We start from the raw sequence: 22,620 nt of genomic DNA on the forward strand, positions 1-22,620 counted from the left end.
GCACAGTGGGAGTGTTTCCTACAATTGGAAAACGAAGCAAGCAGGACATTGATGGTGCATTTACATGGGGGAGGGTTGGTTTAGCGCCACCCCCTCCCCACAGAATTAACCCTGCCTTGCCAAGGTATTTTGGGCGGCAGCCTGGAAAAGAGCAGCTTCTGAGCTTTGCCAAAAATAAACAACCCTCTTTTTTCCCCCTGAATTGCTGCTCTTGTACTTCGCGGGGAAGAGGCGAGACCTGCCCACCTCACCCGAATCCGTCCGCTCAGCAAGCAAGATGCTTCCTGTTTCCCAGGGATGTTTTGCTAGGAGGCCGCCTGTCTCCCTTCCACCACCTCTGGCCAGCAGGGTTTGGGGAGGTGAGCCATCCTGGGAGCCAGCCAGCTGGAGGGAGGGAGGGGGGGTGGGGATGGGGGAGGCTTGCTGAGAACGTGATATTTCCAGCCGCTTAATCCTCTCCGCTGCCTTTGCTTGGCTTGGCTGCTGGAACAGGGCTCAGTTGCTACTCAACGGAGAGACACACCGGGGAAATAGTGGGATGCGGACCTCCAACCTCCTTCAGCCTCAGAGACGGTTCTTGCAGGAGCCTATGGGGGGGGGGGGCAAAATGGCAAAGTCAGCCTCGGCATTCCAGGGGGGAGGGTCCTTGAGGAAGGGAAAGGACAATGGAGGAGGAATGTCAAGAGGAAGAAAAGCATCCCTCGGCTATTTCAAAGGAGCAAAACCATCGCTCTGACTCCCCGTCCAAAACGTTGGTCTTGCGGCATCCTTGGTGCGCTCTGAGCTTGGTTGTTTCCTGGCAGACGTTTCATAACCCGACTGGATAACGTCATCAGTGTTAGAAGGAGACGGGGTTTGCTCTCTGCTTGGATGCTAGTGGCCTCCCTGACAGTGTTGGTGGGAGGCTGACTCCTTGATTTGATTGACCTCCATTGGGGTCTTGTTTATGGCTTTAAGTTTCAAGCAGTCAACAGTCAACAGATCCAAGGATTATCAAGTCAGAGCAGCAATCAAAACAGCCAAATTAAGGAACTACCAAGAGGAAAACAACACCCCCTGACAGGCCAAGTCACTGTAGATAAAAAGAGAACAAACCTCCCATTCCCTTCTAGCACTGATGATGTTACCTAGTTGGGTTATGAAATGCCTACAAGAAAACAACCAAGCTCAGAGAGCATTAAGGACCCCCCCCCAGTCCTCCTCTTCCTCCTTCCCCTCCCCAAATGCTACTCCCTTTAAGCACTGATAATGTAACCTAGTTGGATCATGAAACGCCTGCAAGAAAACAACCAAACTCAGAGAACATCAAGGACCCCATAGTCATCCTCTTCTTCCTCTTCCTCCTCCTCCTCCTCCTCCTCCTCCTCCTCCTCCTCCTCCTCCTCCTCCTCCTCCTCCTCCTCCTCCTCCCCTCCCCAAATGCCACTCCCTTCTCGCACTGATGATGTTCCCAGAAAGAAAACAACCAAGCTCAGAGAGCATCAAGGACCCCATAGTCATCCTCTTCTTCCTCTTTCTTCTCCTCCTCCTCCTCCTCCTCCTCCTCCTCCTCCTCCTCCTCCTCCCCTCCCCAAATGCCACTCCCTTCTCGCACTGATGATGTTCCCAGAAAGAAAACAACCAAGCTCAGAGAGCATCAAGGACCCCATAGTCATCCTCTTCTTTCTCCTCCTCCTCTCCTCCTCCTCCTCCTCCTCCTCCTCCTCCTCCTCCTCCCCTCCCCAAATGCCACTCCCTTCTCGCACTGATGATGTTCCCAGAAAGAAAACAACCAAGTTCAGAGAGCACCAACGGCTCCTCATTGCAACCCTGAGCTACAAATATACTCTCTTCCAAATTTAAATTTTTGCTTACCCCCCCCCCCCCCCGCCACTCTAAAGCTATTTAGGGCAGACCTTCCGCCTGCAAATTGGGGGAAGGAATCCCTGGTGCTGATCTGGAACAATTGCACCCCTAAACGTGTGCAAATGGGGTGGGAAGCTCTTGGGGAGCCACAGAAGAGTCTGTACGGCTCTTCAGACCAGTCTCCCCCCTCCACCACCCCCGTGTCCCAAATCCCTCCTGCACTTTGCACCATGGGAAACCCTGTGATGATGGATCTGGGCCAGGCCCGGAAGGAATGAGCCGGAGGGAAGTAGGCACATTGGCACCACCTACAGGTTTCCAGCCGCTCCTCCAGGAAAGAGATCTGCTCGCTGAGCGAATCTATTCGGTCCAGTTGCTGGATCATGTGGACCAACAGGCTGATGGGTTCTGCTGCCCCAGGGCCCTCTCCGGCGCCAGGCAGATCCAGTTTGAGAAACGGTGCCAAAACGAGCTGGAACTTCTGTTGAGAAAGGGAGAAGCGTTTTAATACAGAAAACCCTTAAAGTGGATGTAGAAAGAAAGCCACAGACTTTTCTTTCAGGTTTAATGGAACAAAACTGGGGGTGGGGGATTCAGAACTCGGACGTTATGTATGTTGACTACTCTATGCCCAGAAATGGAAGGTCCCCTCAATTCCCACAACGGAGGGATGGCTGCAAAAGCTGACGGAGTTGGCTAAATCGACTGCTTTGATGAAAAATACAAATATTTTTTATTTCTACTTGGAAACCACTTCTGGACTTTGTGCTTGAGGTGGAAAAAAGCCGAAAGTGATTTTTAGGGTTTACCGATGAGTTAGATTTGCCGTGCTAGAAATGGCTAGTTTCAATTATTACAAAAAAGTAAAAAGTTGAGGGGAGATCTGAATGCCTTATTTTACTGCACCAAAGGAGTTGGAAGTCAATGCCTTCTTTTTTTTACTTTCCCCCTTGCTTTCCCCCACTGTCCCCTTTCCTCTTCTCCTTAATATTTGCCTTTGTATTCTTTCTGTATGTAATATTATAAAACTACGTAAACACGAGAACGGGAGAAGCGTGACTCTAGGAAGGACCAAGGAGAGTCAGCTTGGAAAGGAGACCACCAGGGCATCTCAAGAGAATCAGCCAGGCTGGGGTCAAGCAAGGATTTCCAAAGAATCAACCACATATGCCACATTGCCAGCCAAGCTCCACAGCTGTGTTTGAGCTTCACCAGTGAAGCTCAAATTAGGACAGTGAGGGCGAATCTTTTTCTGACGCCGTGCCAAAATTGTATGCTCGCGTGCTATAGCAATTCAATCCTTCCCACCCACTTGCACACATGACCCCTCCCCAGCCTCCGGAGACTTTCCTGAAGCCTGGGGAGTGCGAAAACAGCCTCCCCGGGGCCAGAAGCTGGAAAGGATAATTTCCGAACTTCCGGTTGGCTCATTGTTTCCTGCCCTCCCCAGGCTTCAGGAAAGTCTCCGGAGGCTGGGCAGGGGTGGTGCGCGCATATGCAGGTGGGCAGGGAGGATTGAATTGGTGTGGGCATGTGCATTTGTGTGATAGCACGCAAGCACACAATGTTGGCCATCAGTGTCCTAATTTGAGCTTCACCGCCTCCCCGGGTCCTCCGGAAGGGTGAAAATCAGCTGGCCGGCGTGTATATGTGCACCGGCTGGCATACCAGCAAATATGGCTCTGCATGCCACCTGTAGCACGCCTGCCATAGGTTCGCCATCACGGACTCAGGACTTTCTTTTCTAAGTCAAACCCATTACCCAAATTACTGAGTGAATTTTCCTCCCTGATCTCTGCCTGACCCTATGGATTTTTGTTGCTTAGTTGCAGTGACTGCCACTGTTCAGACAACTGTCATCTCCACTGCTAACCGTGGTTATTAGACGGGGACTCACTTCTTCCAAAGCGGCCAACCTGCTTCTCAGCTCCCTCACTTCGTCTGGAATGGGAAGGCTGTCACTTCCTGCAGCAAAAATGCACAACGAAACAAAACAACGACAAAATGTTGGTAAGAACCGGGTTAAGGGCAGCCATCGCAACGATTCCAAGAAGGTTGGTGTTTGTTGCTATTCTGGGATGAAATAAGAGGCTCCCGAAAGTCTGTCCAAATTTCTCTCGGCCCCTTCGCACACTACGAGAACCAGGATCTCGAGTTTCTTTCTGGAACTTTCTTCTCTCTGTCCACGTCCCCCCCCCCCCCGACGTCTCTCTTCTTCCTTCCTCAAAGCCAGATCTGCATTCCTTCACGACGGCTTCCCAAACAATCCGGAGAACGGAGGGAAATTGTTCCCAGTTATATAGAGCAGTAGCCCTTAGACTTATATGCCACTTCACGGTGTAAAAACACTGTGAAGCGGGATATAAGACTGCTATGGCGATTGCTATCTGGCACTCTGCTTATTCAGGCAGAATTGCAAATATTGCCAACCATACAGTCTGGTGTGGAGTTGAGATGTTGGGCTGGAAAGCAGGGGAACCTGGGTTCAAGACCACCCTCAACCACAGAAACCCACCTAGTGACTTAAACCACTTGCTGGCTCTCTCCCCGGCCTACCTTGCAAGCTTATTTTTGGACGGAGCATTATATCTTGTGCTCCTGGAGTGATAAAAAACCAACCAAACACACCCCAGATGTTCAAAATCCTCCTTCTCTTGGTCTCCCCAAGAGAGTGCAGGAAATCAGCCGCGCATTAAGTAGCTCTTCCCTTCCCACGGATAGAAGCGTTGCTCCGGCGACACGTTGCTCCACTCTTCCTCTTCGGCGTAAAGGCTGCCCCTCCGCGCATTATTACTCACGGTACGAGTTTGAAGTGGCACAGCGCGTACCAAAAGTAATAATGAGCGGTGGTCAGCCTGGGCTGGTAGTCTTCCTCTTCCTGCTCGGGGTGCGACGTAGAGAAGGAAGGCAGCAGGTGGACCACCACCCCCGAAGCCCCTGAGAAAAGTCTTGAGGTGCTACAGGAAGGTGTGTGCAGAATTAAAAGTGATGTTTGGGAGCTCCAGGTCAGTCATGTTGGGCCAGGATTAGGGACCAGGTAATCTTGCACAGGATGGGCTCATACCAGGGGTGAAATCCTCCCGGTTCGGCATGGTTTGGTTCTGTGAACCAGTAGTAAAAAAAAAAAAAGTTTCCGATTAAAGTATTTAAAATACTTTAAAAAGCTTTTAAAAATAGCTTTGGACGATTGTGCGGCTCAGCTGTGAGAGCTGTGCGATTGTTGGAAACTTTCCCCCCCGCTTTTTAAAAATCTAAATCAATAGCTTCCAACGATCTCAGAGCTGAGCCGCACGATCGTCGGAAGCTGTTTTTAAAGCTTTTTAAAGTATTTTTTTCCTTTAAAAAGCAAAAAAACCCAGCTGAAATCCTATTAATCTATATCTGTGTCTGTATCTCTAGCTTTTCTTAGCCAAAACAAGCAAGCCAAGTCACCAGATACGAAGGTGGCCAGAAGGAGGGCCCAGGTGCAAATCCCAACAGGGGGAGAGGCGAGGAGAAATTCCATGCAATGGCTCAAAGTCAACTGTTGGCCTCTGCATTCCTTTGTGAGAAAGCACACAAAGCCCGAATCCCTTCCCCGACACCCTTGTCAGACAAGAATTAAGCCAGCTGGCTGATCTCACCTGGGGGAGCTGGGGTGGGGGGCACTTTCAGAGCCCAGCAACTTTGTCCATCCGCCTGGAGCTCGTACCCTGGATGGCAAGCGCAGCGGTAACCTCTGGCCGTGTTGATGCAAAGCTGGCTGCAGCCGTGTTTCCCCGTTGCACACTCGTCCACATCTGCAGGCAGAGGGGGAAGCTGTGAGCCAAGGGGACCCCTGCATGGTGGGAGCAGCCCCCCTCCCAGGCCTGGTTAGTGCGTTTCTGGTTGCACCCATTTACAATAATATATTTTAACAATAATTGTTGCATCAATGATGGGGAAGAGGAGGGGGGGAGGAATAACAGGCACCCGATCTGATAAACACATCATACCAACTCTCGAAATGGGCCTATTTAACATGCCAGCCCAAATGCCCACTGAAAATCCCAGCTTTGAATGCCTTATAAAACACCAACAAGAGTTTGCTAGCCTTAATTATACATATACTAACTGCAGCGCGCATAACCTATGTACAAGTATTGGAAAAAAGAAAACACACCATCAGAGCTAGATATAATCAGAAAAGTGTTGGCCTATGCAGAAGCAGATAGGCTCACTTTGGAACTTAAAAATAAAGGGGAATCAGAATATTTTGAAGTATGGAACAGATTTTATGATTGGTATAAGTCAAGATGACAAGACTGGAACAAATGTATATATTGTGATTGGACAGAAGGACAGACAATGTATCAAGTAGATTAACTGTTAATGGTTGAAACTAGCTGTACATAATGTGAATGTATGATCACTCCGACTCTGCGGTATTGCATTGTTTTAAATGTAAAAATTATATATATATATATATATATATATATATATATATATATGTGTGTGTGTGTGTGTGTGTGTGTGTGTGTGTGTGTGTGTGTGTGTGTGTGTGTGTGTGTGTGTGTGTTGTATTTGTGCTGATAAATAAATAAAGGGAGACTAGTATAGATCTATTTCAAGCTATTTAGCTCTCATCAGCTAGCCATACCCTTACTGGAATTTGGGCATACCAGGGGTTGTAACACAAATACATATGTGTGTGTGTGTGTGTGTGTGTGTGTGTAAGGTACAGCAGAGGAAAAATTCAGCAGATTATTTACCCTACGCCTACAAAAACCTGGTGTCAGGCCTGCAGTTATATTCCTTTTTAGGATCTTTGGCCTGCCACACTCTCTATTATTTCACTATGCTGTTTCATTAGTGTAGTAATTGGGAGGGGGGAATAGAAAGGAGTAGAATTGTGGAATGTGTTGTTGTCATTCCATTCTAGAAGCCAAGTGTCAGCGTTCCAAATATCATGCAGAATTAAATCATTGTCCAAGGCAAAGTTATCCTTAAAACTCCAATTTAATAAGACAGACATGTTGGCATTATGCTGTGAAATTTCAACTCTAACGTACATCCTGTGAGTTCACCCAGTTAAAAGTTCATCATCTATCCCCACACCCCATAATTCATCACATGGTCCAATCTTCATCTTCCACGCTGGCATGTGCACCCCTCTTCTTCCGGCCAGGTGTCGAGGTGCGGAGACAAAAGACGACCTTGAGCTTCTAAGAAAATCCATAACAATACATTCCACAATCCTACTCCTTTCTATTCTCCCCTCCCAACTACTATACCAATGAAACAGCATAAGAATTTATTTAAAAAGTGTGGCAGGCCAAAGATCCTAAAAGGAACAGAACTACAGGCCTGACACCAAGGTCATCTTTTGTCTCCGCACCTCTGCACCTGACCGGAACCAGCTGGGTGGAGATGCCAGCGTGGCCGAAGAAGGTTGGACCATGTGATGGATTTGTGGGTGTGGGGATAAGATCATGAACTTTCAACTGGGTGGAATCCCAGGAAGCTTTAGATTTGGGATTCCACAGATGTGCCAACATGTCTGACTTATTAAATTGGAACTTTAAGGATAGTTTTGCCTTGGACTCTGATTTAATTCTGCATGATATTTGGAATGCTGACACCTGGTTTTCCCAGTTGCAATGGATGGCTGTGAAGGTTGGACCCTAAGAAAGGCTGAGCACCAAAGAATGGAAGCCTTTGAACTCTGGTGCTGGAGAAGACTCCTGCAAGTCCCTTTTACTGCAAGGCCATCCAACCGGTCAGTCCTGGAGGAGATCAACCCTGGCTGCTCTTTAGAAGGCCAGATCCTGAAGAGGAAACTCAAGTACTTTGGCCACCTAATGAGAAGGAGGAAGGACTCCCTGGAGAAGAGCCTCATGCCGGGAACGATGGAGGGCAAAAGAAGAAGAAGGGGACGGCAGAGAAGGAGGTGGCTGGATGGAGTCACCCAAGCAGCCGGTGTGAGCTTCAATGGACTCCAGAAGATGGTAGAGGACAGGAAGGCCTGGAGGAACATTGTCTATGGGGTTGCGATGGATCGGACACGACTTCGCGACTAACAACAACAACACAAAAACCTGCCAGCCTCTTCTGTCCGCCAGCCAAAGGAACGCCTGCCTTATTTTCCTCACTGCTCTTGCAAGAAAAGAGACCTTTGTTGGGCATCAAGAAGAATTTCCTAGGATTAAGAGCTCCTTTGGGAAGGGAGACATTCTCAGGAGACGTCTATCCCCTCATGGAGATGGGCTAGATCAGGAGTCACCAACCTTGGCAACTTTAAGACTTGTGGACTTCAGCTCCCAGATTTTGCTGGCTGAGGAATTCTGGGAGTTGAAGTCCACAATTCTTCAAGTGGCCAAGGCTGGACTAAGTGTTCTCTAAACCCCTCCTGCAGCCACATGGGAGTCCGGAATGGCATATCCCAGAAGGGGCCCTTTGCACGCACGAGTCCCTTTTCATTTAATCTGAGCTTTCGGAGCACGGCACCTTCCCCAATGCCAGCATCAGGCTGAGCTGCAGCTTCTCCTGAAGAGGAAGCACCTGGCAGCATCCAAAGACTTTTACCTGTCTGGCAACACCTCCCGGTCCATCCAGGGCAGGCACAGTCATTTGGGAGAGAACATTTCTGGCTGGGCGGGCACGGTGGGCGGCAAATAGCAGCTGCGGTGAGACAAACACACCGGTTAGGTTTGCATCCTGGCGGTCTCTCTTTCCTGCAGACCCGCTGCTCGTAAATCAGTCAACGTGTGGGCTGGTTTCATACAAGAGCAGACGGAAACCCCGGGACCAGAGAGCCAAAGAGAAGGCGGAGGGGACCCCCACTTGCATTCAGACAGGGGGAAGTGGGACGATCCAGGCTATCTACCCTACCATTATCTGCTCTTTCTCAGGCATGACCTGTTATCGGAACAGAGTAACTGGGCTTGACAGATCCCGGGTTGGCTTAGCTGCCTGTGGATTTAACTGGTTGAAAAGTTGCCCCAAAGGTGCCTTTTCAGGAGGTAACTGGACTTTCTTGTTTTTTTTTCTTTTGAAGACGTTTCCGCTTCTCATCCCAGAAGCTTCTTCAGCTCTGATAGGACGGTGGGGATTTCCAGAATAAAACATTTGTGCTACTCAGGTGAACCTAAACCTCCAAGTGCTTCAAGGACCCTCTAAGGTAAAGGTAAAGATTCCTCTCACACATCTGTGCTAGTCGTTCCTGACTCTAGGGGGCGGTGCTCATCTCCGTTTCAAAGCCAAAGAGCCAGCGCTGTCCAAAGACGTCTCTGTGGTCATGTGGCCGGCATGACAAAACGCCAAAGGCGCACGGAACACTGTTCCGTTCCCACCAAAGGTGGTTCCTATTTTTCTACTTGCATTTTTACGTGCTTTCGAATTGCTAGGTTGGCAGAAGCTGGGACAAGTAACGGGAGCTCACTCCGTTACGCAGCGCTACGGATTCGAACCGCCAAACTGCCAACCTTTCTGATTGACAAGCTCAGTGTCTTAGCCACTGTGTCCCTTAAGGACCATCTAAAAGGAGGCAAATGACCAGTTCTGTCTGCAAGGAGTATAAATCCTTCCATTCCCCACCATCCAGTCAGAGCTGAAGAAGCTTGTGGATGAGAAGCAAAACATCGTCAAAAGGAAAAAAGAAGAAGAAACTCCAGTTACCTCCTGGAAAAGCACCTTTGGGACAATCACAACCTTGGATGACGGAGAATCTCTACAGACTTTGGTTGAAAAGTCGTAATTAGGTTTTCAAAGATTCTGGTGCCTGATACGCAGCTCTTTCGATAATTTCCATTAAATGTTTTTCTTAATATAAAACACAAACAAAAATGAAGACAAGAAAAAAAAGATGAAGGGAGGAAAAAGAGGGGGATAGAGTAAGGGAAGAAGAAAGAAAGAAAAACTTTTTCCAACTTTTTTCAGTGCATAGTAGAATTATAGCACCACCTTTTTCCTTCTACAAAAACAGTTAAGTCCTAACTTTTTCTATAATAACCACCTAAAAACATAAACTCAGAATTTCATTTGTATCTCTCTTGAGCAGAAAGTCCAGAAGTGTTTTCCAAGTCGCCTGATATGCAGTTTTGAGGGGAAAAGAGCTTCTCTTTCCATCAAATAAACTGAGTTCCTTCAGCATCAGTCTTCCTTCACACACACACATATATATAAAACCAGGGGTGGGATTGGGCCAGTTCGCACAGGTTCGGGCAAACCAGATGTTAATTTTACATCCGATTTGCCGAACCGGTAGCTGCAAGAACTGGGTGGTCCTGCCCATCCCTCCCCTCCCCTCCCAGGAGTCTCCATGCAGCCCATTCATAATGCCAGGTAAGTACAGGAGGCTCTGGGAGGGCGAAAAACGGGCCTGTCTGGAAGCAGGCCTGTTTCTGATCTCCGGAGGGCCTCCAGAGCCTGAGGGAGGCTGTTTTTGCCCTCCCGGAGGCTCAAGGAAAACCTCCGGAGCAGGGGTGAAATGCTACCGGTTCTGACTGGTTCAGTAGAACCGGTAGCAAAAAATGCCCAAACCAGTAGTAAAAGAAAAGCTTTAAGAAGTGGTTTTGACGATTGCGCGGATCCGCTGAGTGTCACGGAACCTTTTTTCCCACTTTTTAAAGCATTTTTACTACCCCTTCACCAGAACCGGAGGTAAAAAAAATGCTTTAAAAAGTGGGGGGGGGAGGTTCCCACGATCCCATGGATCAGCTGTGAGCAGTGCAATTATTGGGACCTGTTGCCCCCCCCCCCGCTTTTTAAAGCATTTCTTTCCTGCGGTTTGGGTGAATAGGTAGGAAAAAAAATGCTTTAAAAAGTGGGAAAAAAGATTCCGTGACATTCAGCGGATCCGTGCAATCATCATTAAGAGGGTCTGAGGATCGCGCAGCTCACAGCTGATGAGGGGGGTGATCGTGGGAACCTTTCCCTCCCCCCCCCACTTTTTAAAGCATTTTTTCCCTGTCGGTTAAGGCGCATAGTAGGGAAAACAATGCTTTAGAAAGTGAAAAAAAGTTGGCCGTGCCCACCGTCACATGACCCCGCCCACCAAGCCACGCCCACAGAACCGGTGGCAAAAAAAATATATAGATTTCACAATTGCTCCAAAGCCTGGGGAGGGCGAAAACACAGCCTCCCTCCTCCCCCCCCCCCCCCCCCGCTGTTTGTGCAGGAGGCCAAGTAGGTCATACCCACCATGGCCCACCCAGCAACTGGGCAGAGAACTGGTGGCTAACCTTTTCTCAATCCCACCCCGGGGGAAACTCTCACCGAGTAACCCTCCTCTAAGAGCCCAAAGGGATTTTTGCTTAATGCCTCAACGTAACAAGAAAAGGTACCTGTGGGACATCCGAGCCGAGAGAAAGCATTTCTCCGCTTCCATTCAGGGCCGCAAATGTATTCCGGGTGGGAAATTTTCCGATAAGCCTGGCGATGTCCGACTTTGTAGGTCGTTCTGCAAAACCACAGAATACCAAATGTGAACCTGACGGATATTTTGAGCAGAAAAGACGACCGGAAAGGGCCAGCTCCCCAGCCCCAAAATACTTATGCATACCTACATAAACTGCCTGACTCTCAACATCTTTGGAATGTTTGCAATTAAGAATAACATGAGAATTAGAATAGAGCTGGAAGGGACCTTGGAGGTCTTCTAGTCCAGCCCCTTCCTCAAGCAGGAGAACCTATATCATGTTAGATAAGTCGCTATCTAGTCTCTTCTTAAAAACCTCCAGCGATTTCTGGAGGGAAGCTCTTCCACTGGTTAATTGTCCTCACTGCTGGGAAGTTTCTCCTTAAATTCAGGTTGCTTCGCTCCTTGATTAGTTTCCATCCATTGTTTCTTGTCCTGCCTTCTGTTGCTTTGGAGAATAAGTTGACCCCCCTTCTTTGGGGCAGCCCCTCAACTATTGGAACAGTGCTATCATCTCACCCCTAATTTTTCTTCTCTTTAGACTAGCCAAACCCAAATTGGTTGCCACGATGTAGAAAAGATGCTGAGATCCTAGAAAGAGTGCAGAGAAGAGCAAGAAAGAGGATTAGGGGACTGGAGGCTAAAACATATGAGGAATGGTTGCAGGAATTGGGTATGTCTAGTTTAATAGAAAGAAGGACCTATTTTAAGATGGGGGGAGGGGAGGGGGTAAAGTGTTTGGTATAATATTTGAATGTGAATTTTTGCGGGGGGGTTGGGGGGTATAGCATTTGTATGAGATTTATATTGTGTGGAGGGGGGGTGAAAACGGGGAAAATCTGTTTGTACAAAACTCTTTTAATAAAAAAAAAAAAGAAAGAAGGACCAAGGGAGACATGATAGCAGTCTTCCAATATCTCAGGGGTTGCCACAAAGAAGAGGGAGTCAAACTATTCTCCAAGGCACCTGAGGGTAGAACAAGAAGCAATGGGTGGAAACTAATCAAGGAGAGAAGCAACTTAGAACTGAGGAGAAACTTCCTGACAGTCAGAACAATTAATCTGTCAGCGTTCCAAATATCATGCAGATAATAGTGCCTCCAGCCATTCACTTAGCCAAGTGGTTCAACATATCTTTCATGAGAGGGAGGGGATAGGTATTCTTTTCGCATACCGCATTCAGAGCTCGTAAGTCCACACAGAGGCGAACCCCCCCATCTTTCTTTTCTTTTCCCTGAAGAGCACTGGGGCCGCTACTTTTGATTTTGCTGGTTCAATAAACCCTCTTTTCAGTGGAACAGCTTGCCTCCAGAAGTTGTGAATGCCCCAACACTGGAAGTCTTTAAGAAGATGTTGGATAGCTATTTGACTGAAACGGTATAGGGCTTCCTGCCTAGGCAGGGGATTGGACTAGAAGACCTCCAAGGTCCCTTCCAACTCCGGTATTGTATTGTATAAATCCTGCAACCGTTCTTCCTATGTTTTAGTCTCCAGGCCTTTGATCATCTTAGTTGCTCTTCAAAGCAACATGCAAAGAAGGAATCATTTTCGAATCTACAAACTACGTACAAGAGAAAAAGAGCTCTCCCCCTCTTCTCCGCCCAGGCAACGTCCCAGGGTTAATCTTGTGGGGGAAATAAGAAGGGACCCATGTTCTCCTCAGCTTATGACTACGGTACTATTGAGCTGAAACTTTGCGTTGCAAAGTAAGACAGTTGCTAAGAGAGTTTTGTCCCATTTTACGACCTACCTTGCCACAGTTGTTAATTTAGTAACACGGTTGTTACTGGGCATGCCACAAAGAAGAGGGAGTCAAGTTATTCTCCAAAGCACTGAAGGCAGGGCAAGAAACAATGGGTGGAAACTAATCAAGGAGAGAAGCAACTTAGAACTAAGGAGAAACGTCCTGACAGTGAGAACAATGAATCAGTGGAACAGAAGTTGCCTCCAGAAGTTTTAAAATGCTCCAACACTGGAAGTTTTAAAGAAGTTGTTGGATAACCATTTGTCTGAAGTGGTGTAGGGCTTCCTGCCTAGGCAGGGGGCTGGACTAGAAGACCTCCAAGGTCCCTTCCAACTCTGTTTATTCTAATTAGGAGTTGAAATTTACACATCTTAAAGCTGACATTTCGATTAGCGCTCAGCAGGGAATAAATCCAGATGAAAACGATAATGCAAGAGTAATGCATTGCCTTTCTACGTTAACCCTCCCACACGCTGTAGCAGGGAGTTCCAGAGGTTCCCTGCATGCCATTGGAGGCTACAGCAACTTCCACTTACGTCTTTGTAACAACCTGTCATGGGTCGTAGCTGGAACTTGCCGAGGCCTTCAATGGCCTGCAATGGACCTCTGGAACTCCCCGCTACAGGGTGTTGGAGGGTCAAGATAGAGGCCCCTGGTTTCCCTCCACTCTCTTGCCTGTATGTACTGCAGAGTCTGTTTCCCGGGCACAAGGTGAGGTAGGGCTGGTGGACCGGCTGGATATGGGAGGCGAGGTAGGACACGGTGTGGCTTCTCATTTCCATGGAGCATCCCCCACACCTGTGAGTGTGAAGCACAAAAGGACAACTCAGCATCAGCCACATTAAAAAAAAAAAATGTATTAATTTGCATTTTGTTAGTGCTTAATATTGTTAGTGTTGTCTGGCTTATTTTATCTGCTTAGCAATACAGATTACACTCTTATTCTCCACCACCTTTTTTTCCAACCAGTGGTAGAATAAGTTCCAAGTTAGATAATATTCTATATATTCTTTCTGTTTAATCTTCAGCGTAAGTCTATCCATTCCTGCACAACCCAGAGTCTTCCTAATTATCTCGTGGTACTTTCCAACATTGTGCAGGTATAATCGCTCGCTGCTGCTAATACGTGCAATATTAAATATATAGTTTGTTTATCAAATTTCTCTGGTGTTGCACCTAATAGAAAAAGTTCAGGTTTAAAACCTGCATGTTTCCCTAGCATCTTTTCTAGCCATTGATGTATGTTTTGCTTTAACACGGGCCCATCACGTATGGCAACGTGTGCCCGTTTTCTGGTTACGTTTGCTAGACATATTTGTGAAGATTTTAGCTAAACTAGCAGATGGTAATTGCATCCCCCACACCTGTGTGTGAGAAGCACAAAAGGACAATGCAGGGTCAGCCACAACGAGCGTGTGTTTTGCACCTTGGCACTCAGAAAAATTCAACAGGACACCCCTGTTGGTGCAGTTGACATGTTTTACGTGTGTCCGATGTGGGACGCCCATAAGAAAAACAGGCAGAGTGTGTCATAACACTTCCGTGATGGCTGCTTTGACTTATTCCCCCCCCCCCCCAGTTAGTTAGTTATTGTATTTTAAATGCAAATAGTAAATAGCATCATACAGATATTAGATAGGTAGACCATTGATGTCTCCACAATATACAAGTGAAATTGTTAACACACCCATACATTGTTAACGCATTGTTAACCCCTGTGCCTTAAAAGGTAAGGAAAATAAAATATATATAGCAATAGCCATAGCACTTAGACTTATATACTGCTTTACAGCTCTCTCTAAGTGATTTGCAGAGTCAGCCTCTCTTGCCCCCAATAATCTGGGTCCTCATTTTACTCACGTCGGAAGGACGGAAGGCTGAGTCGCTCTTGAGTCTGGTGAGACTCGAACTGCTGGCAGTCAGCAGAGTTAGCCTCCAATGCTGCATTCTAACTACTGCACCACCACAGATATAAATAGATGGATGGATGGATGGATGGATGGATGGATGGATGGATGGATGGATGGATGGATGGGTGGGTGGGTGGATGGATGGATGGAGAGAGAGAGAGAGAGAGACATTGACAGAGATATGTAGATATAGATATAGATGACAGACTGACAGATAACATATAGAGATAGATACAGTAGCAATAACTCTTAGACTTCTATACCGCTTCTTAGTGCCCCAACAATCTGAGTCCTCATTTTACGCACCTCGGAAGGAGGGAAGGCTGAGTCAATCATGAGTCTTGTGAGACTCGAACTGCTGGCAGTGAGCAGAATTAGCCTCCACTGCACCACCACAGATATAGATAGATGGATGGATGGGTGGATAGAGAGATAGAGATAGATAGATAGATAGATAGATAGATAGATAGATAGATAGATAGATAGGTAGATAGATAGATGATAGATAGATAGATAGATAGATAGATAGATAGATGATAGATAGATGATAGATAGATAGATAGATAGATAGATAGATAGATAGATAGATAGATAAAGATAGATAGATAGATAGATAGAGATAGATAGATAGATAGATAGATAGATAGATAGATAGATAGATAGATAGATAGATGATAGATAGATGATAGATAGATAGATAGATAGATAAAGATAGATAGATAGATAGAGATAGATAGATAGATAGATAGATAGATAGATAGATGATAGATAGATAGATAGATAGATAGATAGATAGAGATAGATAGATAGATAGATAGATAGATAGATAGATATAGATAGATAGATAGATAGATAGATAGATAGATAGATAGATGATAGATAGATAGATAGATACAGAGAGACAGAGAGAGGGAGACAGACAGACAGACAGACAGAGACAGAGATATGTAGATAGGTAGAATAGATATAGATGACAGATTGACAGATAACATATAGAGATAGATACAGTAGCAATAACTCTTAGACTTCTATACCGCTTCTTAGTGCCCCAACAATCTGGGTCCTCATTTTACGCACCTGGGAAGGAGGGAAGGCTGAGTCAACCTGGAGTCTGGTGAGACTCAAATTGCCACATTTTAGGTAGCCGGCAGTCAGCAGAAGGAGCCTGCAGTACTGCACTCTAACCACTGTGCCACTACAGCTGGAAGCAGCAGAAGAGATCCCCTTTGCTCTCCCCCATCCCCTTTGCTCTCCCCCATCCCCTTTGCTCTCCCCCATCCCCTTTGCTCTCCCCCATCCCCTTTGCTCTCCCCCATCCCCTTTGCTCTCCCCCATCTCCTGGGGTGGGCGGGGGCCATCTTTCGCCCACCCAAGTTTGCCCTGTGTTAGTTTTGCAGAAAACCTTGAAAGTTTTTGCTGCCATTTAAGCCAGCGGTGCCTCTTCACTGGACGAGGGCAAGGACTCACCTGGGACCTGAGAAACTCTCAACGCTGGTGGCTGCCAGGATCAAGGCAAGCCCCATGGTCCACAGCCAGCCCTCCCTTCTCATCCTTTCTCCTTTGCTGGGCCTTTTTGCTACTGCAGCATCATCACCTGAAGGACGGAGGGAGGGTTCCCACGAACAACTGCAACAGGGGTCAGTTCAGCAAGCTAGACTGAAAGCAGAAAGAACAAAGCAAGTTGAATGAAAACAAAGGAGCTTCATCAAATTATCATCCAAAAAGAATATTTAAAAAAAACCAGCAATTAATCATGCTGGGGTTTTTTGGGGGGAAACGAGCAGCCCAATTTCTCTTAATTTTTAACTGCAAACGTCTTGCACTTTGCAAATATTTACAATTTGGAGAGAATGTGAAGAGGCTGTGTAAATTCCCAGGCATTTGCATATGAATAATCTTGCCAAAAATGTAAGTTTTAATTTTGCACAATGATTTTTTTCCCCCTTGCCTGGCTTGAAATTCCTGAGTGTAAAAGCAGCCAAAAAATTAGAATTATCATTTAATGAAGAAAAATGGTAACTCAGAATGTTTACTAGCAACCACAAAAGTACACATATAGACTGGGTGAAACCAGGCTTAATAGCAGTGACTGTGAGAGGAATCTTGGAGTCTTAGTGGACAACCAGTTAAATAGGAGCCAGCCGTGTGCAGCGGCAGCCAAAAAAGCCAATGAAATCCTAAATTGCATTAACAGAGGGATATAGTCAAGATCAAGTGAAGTACTAATACCACTCTATAAAGCCTTAGTAAGTTTAAACCTAGAATCCTGCATACAGTTTTGGTCACCACATTATAAAACATGTTGAGACTCTAGAAAGAGTGCAGAGAAGAGCAACCAGGATGATGAGGGGACTGGAGGCTCAAACATATGATGAACGGTTGAAGGAACTGGGCATGGCTGGTCTAGGGAAGAGAAGGACCAGGGGAGACAGGAGAGCATCTTCCAATATTTGAGGAGCTGCCCCAGAGAGGAGGGGATCAAGCTATTCTCCAAAGCACCTGAAGGCCAGGCAAGAATAATGGATGGAAACTGAACAAGGAGAAATTCAACCTGGAAATAAGGAGGAATTTCCTTAACAGTGAGAGCAATCAACCCGTTGAACAGAAGTTGTTGGAGCTTCATCCCTGGAGGCTTTCAAGAAGAGACTGGACTGCCATCTGTCAGAAATGATGCAGGGTTTCCTACTTGGGCGGGGGGTTGGACTAGATGACCTACTAGGTCCCTTTGAACTCTGTTAATCTGAAATCCGTTCAGGGTTTATACAAAGATGAGGAAAGACAGGCATTGTCCTGCAGACATCCAGACATCCGCCGCCCCCCTCCGGCAACGACTCCCGTTTTCACGGCAATTCCGTTTTTTCCCCTTCCTGCTGAAAATTGGAGGCAGTTTTGGAAGAGGTTTTGAACTGCCAGTAACGAACCCCAAATATTTGGAAACCCATTCTCAAGTAACAGCCACATATTTAAGCACTGAATCAGTACATTCTAACAGGAGGCTTATTACACACACACACACACACACACACACACACACACACACACACACACGATTTTTTAAATGAAACAATGCCATTCCAAACATCTGCAAGCTATTAGTAGTTGTAGCTAACAATAAGCGGAGGAAAAGATAAGCAAGTATTCGAATCTTTTCTGTTTGGTTTTGCTTGGAATCCACAGCAATAATTCAACTCACCACACATTTTATTTAAAATTAGATGAAGCGCAGGCCCCGGGAGCCCCCAAAAGAGGAAAAATGAGCTTTTAAAGAATGAGATCCCACGCAACCAGCCACCGATGACAAATGAACCAGAAAGAAAAAGGACGCTTGCAGCCAGAAACCTCTCCTCGGGGTCATGGGTCCTTCTGCTCTCTCCTGGTCTCCTCAGAAGTCAAGTCCACCTAGATCAATGAGCTGGCTTTTAACAGAGTTGGAAGGGACCTGTAGGTCATCTAGTCTGACCCCCCCTCCGCCCAAGCAGGAGACCCTACACCATTTCTGACAGAGGGCAGCCCAGTCTCTTTTTGAAAGCTTTAGCCCAGATTTTACAGATTAACAGAGCGGGAAGGGACCTTGTAGGTCATCGCGTCTGACCCTACTACACCGTTTCTGAGGGCTTCTAATTCTGTGCTGGAACGCAGCCCAAGGCAGGATCCTACCTATCCACCGCTTTTGCAAAATTGCATCCTTTATCAAGAGAGGGGAGAATATTTCATTTCAGGGTTGAAATGAAGGGTCCTTGGTGTTTTTGTCATTTATTTATTTTAGCAATAGCAATAGCATTTAGACTTCACAGTGCTTTCGCAGCCCTCTCCAAGGGGTTTACATCATCAGCATATCTCCCCCAACAATCTGGGTCCTCATTTATTTTAGATTTATATAGCAACCTCCCCCTCCGTGTGTGTGTGTGTGTGTGTGTGTGTGTGTGTGTGTGTGTGTGTGTGTGTGTGTTCCAGCATAACTTTGGAACGCCTCAAGCAATATCAACTTGGTACACAGATGACTTACTCTCTGGAAGCAAATACTGTGGGGTTAAGACACCCCAAAAACCTCTCGGGTGTGTGTGTGTTCTGTTAAAACACAGCCTGTTGTGCCTTAAAATAACTTCTACCGTACTGCCATAAAATGGCTTCTACAGTACAGCGCAGTAGAGTTGCCATGGTAACTGCTTTACAGTACTCCACAAGGGGGATCCCTCTGGTAAGGGGGAAAATCCAGGGTTAGAAATTACGTTTGGTCCGGACATTTTCAACGAATCAGGAGTTTTCCTGTCTAATAAAGAATTAGGATAAATAAATACCCAGCCAACGCAAGGTTATTAGCTAGTAACCCACAACACACAATCCCTCCTCCCCCCCCCTTGGCTACAACACACACTCAAATCAGCCAGCCATCCTGTTGTGTATGGTCCCAGATTCAAAGAGTAGCTGGACCATGGGAAGTGAAACAACGAACCTAAACTCATAAGTGTCCAATCTTGGCCACCTTAAGACCCCTGGATTTCAACTCCCTGTGCTGGCTGGGGAATTCTGGGAGTTGAAGTCCACGGGTCTTAAGGTGGCCAAGGTTGGACATCCTTGACCTCAAAGAAGGAAAATTCTTTGGCTCGGATCAAGATTGGGACCTTCCAATAAGTAAGGAGAAGCCAGATTCTCTTAACAACCATGTTACTAACTTAATCACCTACCGCAAGAAAAGTCGTAAAATGGGGCAAAACTGGCTTAACAAATGTCTCACTTAACAGAAGACATTTTGGAGTCAGTTGGGGGGGGTCATACGTTGGGGGATGCCTGTACAGTTCACTTAATGGTGGTTCAAAGTTACAATGGCACTGAAAAAGTAACTTACGGCCATTCCTCACACTTACGACCATTGCAGCATCCCCAGGGGCGCGTGATTTACATTCAGATGCTGAACAATTGTTTCACATTTATGACGGTTGCAGTGTCCCGGGGTCACGTGATCCCTTTTTGCGATCCTCTGATGTGCAAAGACCACGGGGAAGTAAGATTCACTTAACAACCGTGTGACTAATTTAAGAACCACAGTGATTCGCTGAACGAATGGGACGAGAAAAGTTGTAAAACGGGGCACGCTTCACTCAACAATTGTCTCGCTTAACAGCAGAAATTTGGGGAATCAAGCGCGGTCGTAAGTCGGGAAAGACCCTTAGTGAGAAAAAAATGCATCTCCGACTCGGGAATTTTTTCCTCCCTGGTGACAAACGCCCCTAAATGATCAGCTACCCCTTGACCAGTTCAGGTCCTCCTTTTGCGCGGCCTTTGCGCAGTTCTGGCCCTGGGCAAATCGGGAGGATCGGGCGCGCCCTTCGGCCGGCGGAATTGCCCAGCCAAACCGTCCCGGGGCTGCTCCGAAGCGAACTTTGGCAAAACAAATTCAAACTTTTCTCTCCCACGCTCCGCTTGGCTGCGCCTCCCCATCTCCGCCACTAGAGGGCGCCCCTAATCGAGATCGCTTTTCATACCTTGACTTTGCGAAACTCCGGTCCGGAGTATGGGATCCCCTTCAATGGGGATGATGGGCTTCCAAGTTCCAACCCTCACCCCACCCCCGCCAGCCGTGGGTAAAAAAAACCCCGGCGGCCCTCACCTCCCGAAAGACCCCCCCCCGGGGAGACGTCCCACTCTTCCCCACTGCCCCCCCCAGCGCCCCATTGTCTCAGCATCCCCCCTTCCTCCCCCCCCAATTCCCAGCCTGTTTCCTGGCCAGCAACGGGCTACTTTCCACCGTCAAACACCCCCCCCCCACCTCCCCCCGACCCCTCCTGCAAACCTGGTTCGCTAGAGCCACGGTTCTCCTTCGCCCAAGGGAAATTGGGGAGGGGGCGGCAGGCAGCGAGGCAGGCAAGCGCCGCCGGAGGCGAGACTGACTTGTCCCGCTCTGACCTCTCCGCTGCAGACGGCGGGGCTCGCGGGAGGGGGACTTCCCCGCCTCCCCAAGTGCTCTGCCCCGTCCCGTCCCCCCCAATGCGCCCGGCTCGGGGGTCTTGTCCCTCTTTCTCTCTCCCCGGCTCCTGACCTCCAAGGGTGCGCCCACGGGAAGGTCCGCCCGCCCGTATTGTGCTCCTCTCAATTGCAAGAAGGAAGCGGGTCTTTCTCGTAACCCCCCCCCTCCGCTTTTTCTTCCAGAGAGGGGGGGGAAGCAAACCCCCTCACCCCGAGGGGGGTGTAGGAAGGCAAGACAGAAGCGCGTCTGTCCCGGATGCAACAGAGCCTTAAACCCGGGTCAGGAACGTAGCGGAGGAGGAAGGGTGCTTGGAACAGCGCTGGAAGGGGTCCTGCCTCCCCCCCCCATCTCCAGCTTTGGGGGTAGAGCCCCATTTGGGGAGGTGGGCTCCAGCTGCAACCAGGCACTCCTCTCCTTTACCAGGACCAAAACTCGTTGGCCCTGGAATACTGGCAGGAAGCTTTTCTTGGTTTCCTGGTGGTCTTCCATCCCATGTTTGGCCAGTCCCCCGTTTTTTTCAAAAGTCCCAGTAGTTTCCTTCTATGGGGAGCATCTCCTGGGCACAGGAAGACCTCAATCCCTCCAGAGATTTTCTTTTGCAGCCATACAGATGGGACTCCCTTTTGCTAAAGCAAGGGCTTGGGGGCAGGGGTTGCTTCCCAATGCAGTATACATATGTGGGGTTTCCTGGTGGTCTCTTATCCAGAGTACACGTTAACCTCCTTTGCGGCTCTTGATGGTGTCCCCCCCATCTTCCAGCTTCTATTGGTACACTCAAGGAATAATCCGTTTGTGGTAAAGCCCCCCCCTCCCCCCCACCCGCTAGTTTGTGCATTAAAAATTGTAACACAATTGCACCACTTTTTGGAGAGTTTCTGGCACATGGGCACTAAATTTGCTTGTGTCCAGCTCTCAGGTGTGCCTAACTGTGGTTTGTGGTATGAGTCACCAGTATATCCCTTCGGCCAGATTCAAGCAGAACACTGCCCAAATGCCCCTCCAGCTGTGGGTTCACACCCCCAAAAGTTCTCTCTCTCACACACACACATACATGTAGTGCTTAGAAGCAGGTAGGTCGGTAGGTCAGTCAATTGATGATGATAGATAGATAGATAGATAGATAGATAGATAGATAGATAGATGATAGATAGATAGATAGATAGATAGATAGATAGATAGATAGATAGATAGATAGATAGATGATAGATAGATAGATAGTTGATAGATAGATAGATAGATGATAGATAGATAGATGATAGATAGATAGATAGATAGATAGATAGATAGATAGATAGATAGATAGATAGATAGATGATAGATAGATAGATAGATGATAGATAGGTAGATAGATGATAGATAGATAGATGATAGATAGATAGATGATAGATAGATGATAGATAGATGATAGATAGATGATAGATAGATAGATAGATAGATGATAGATAGATAGATAGATGATAGATAGATAGATAGATAGATAGATAGATAGATAGATAGATAGATAGATAGATAGATGATAGATAGATAGATAGATAGATAGATAGATGATAGATAGATGATAGATAGATAGATAGATAGATAGATAGATAGATAGATAGATGATAGATAGATAGATAGTGTGTGTGTATAGATAGATAGTTTGTGTGTATGTGTGTAAACACACACAAACTTACAGGGATTATTTAATTTCTATTTGAATTAAATGTAGAGGAATTAATTAAATGCCATTAACATAATCAGCTTCTTGCATTTATTTTACCACATTTATTTAATTCAAGTGC

At 47.1% G+C, this 22,620-nt stretch overlaps 1 protein-coding gene and 1 long non-coding RNA gene across 3 annotated transcripts in view; both read right to left on the reverse strand.

The window, feature by feature from the left end:
• The window catches only part of LOC309399569, a 216,730-nt gene that overhangs the window by 6,573 nt on the left and 187,537 nt on the right, over positions 1–22,620 (reverse strand). The gene's annotated exons all lie outside the window — the stretch shown is intronic.
• Positions 1–22,620, reverse strand: part of EGFL7 (EGF like domain multiple 7) — a 30,645-nt gene that overhangs the window by 1,880 nt on the left and 6,145 nt on the right. The window contains exons 3-10 of one of the 2 annotated variants that reach the window (XM_081967497.1): positions 16,342–16,530; positions 13,640–13,762; positions 11,148–11,263; positions 8,389–8,484; positions 5,469–5,624; positions 3,743–3,810; positions 2,158–2,326; positions 5–587 (exon numbers count right to left, since the gene is read on the reverse strand). In XM_081967497.1, the coding sequence (XP_081823623.1) occupies positions 565–587; positions 2,158–2,326; positions 3,743–3,810; positions 5,469–5,624; positions 8,389–8,484; positions 11,148–11,263; positions 13,640–13,762; positions 16,342–16,424 (834 nt within the window). In that variant the 5' untranslated portion in view covers positions 16,425–16,530 and the 3' untranslated portion in view covers positions 5–564. Of the gene's footprint in view, positions 1–4; positions 588–1,762; positions 2,327–3,742; positions 3,811–5,468; positions 5,625–8,388; positions 8,485–11,147; positions 11,264–13,639; positions 13,763–16,341; positions 16,531–22,620 lie in introns of those variants that run through there. The other variant, XM_081967496.1, reaches the window with a different exon arrangement.

This window comes from Natrix helvetica, assembly GCF_964273705.1.
Source record: "Natrix helvetica genome assembly, chromosome: 15".
In the NCBI taxonomy this organism is placed as follows: Eukaryota; Metazoa; Chordata; class Lepidosauria; order Squamata; family Natricidae; genus Natrix; species Natrix helvetica.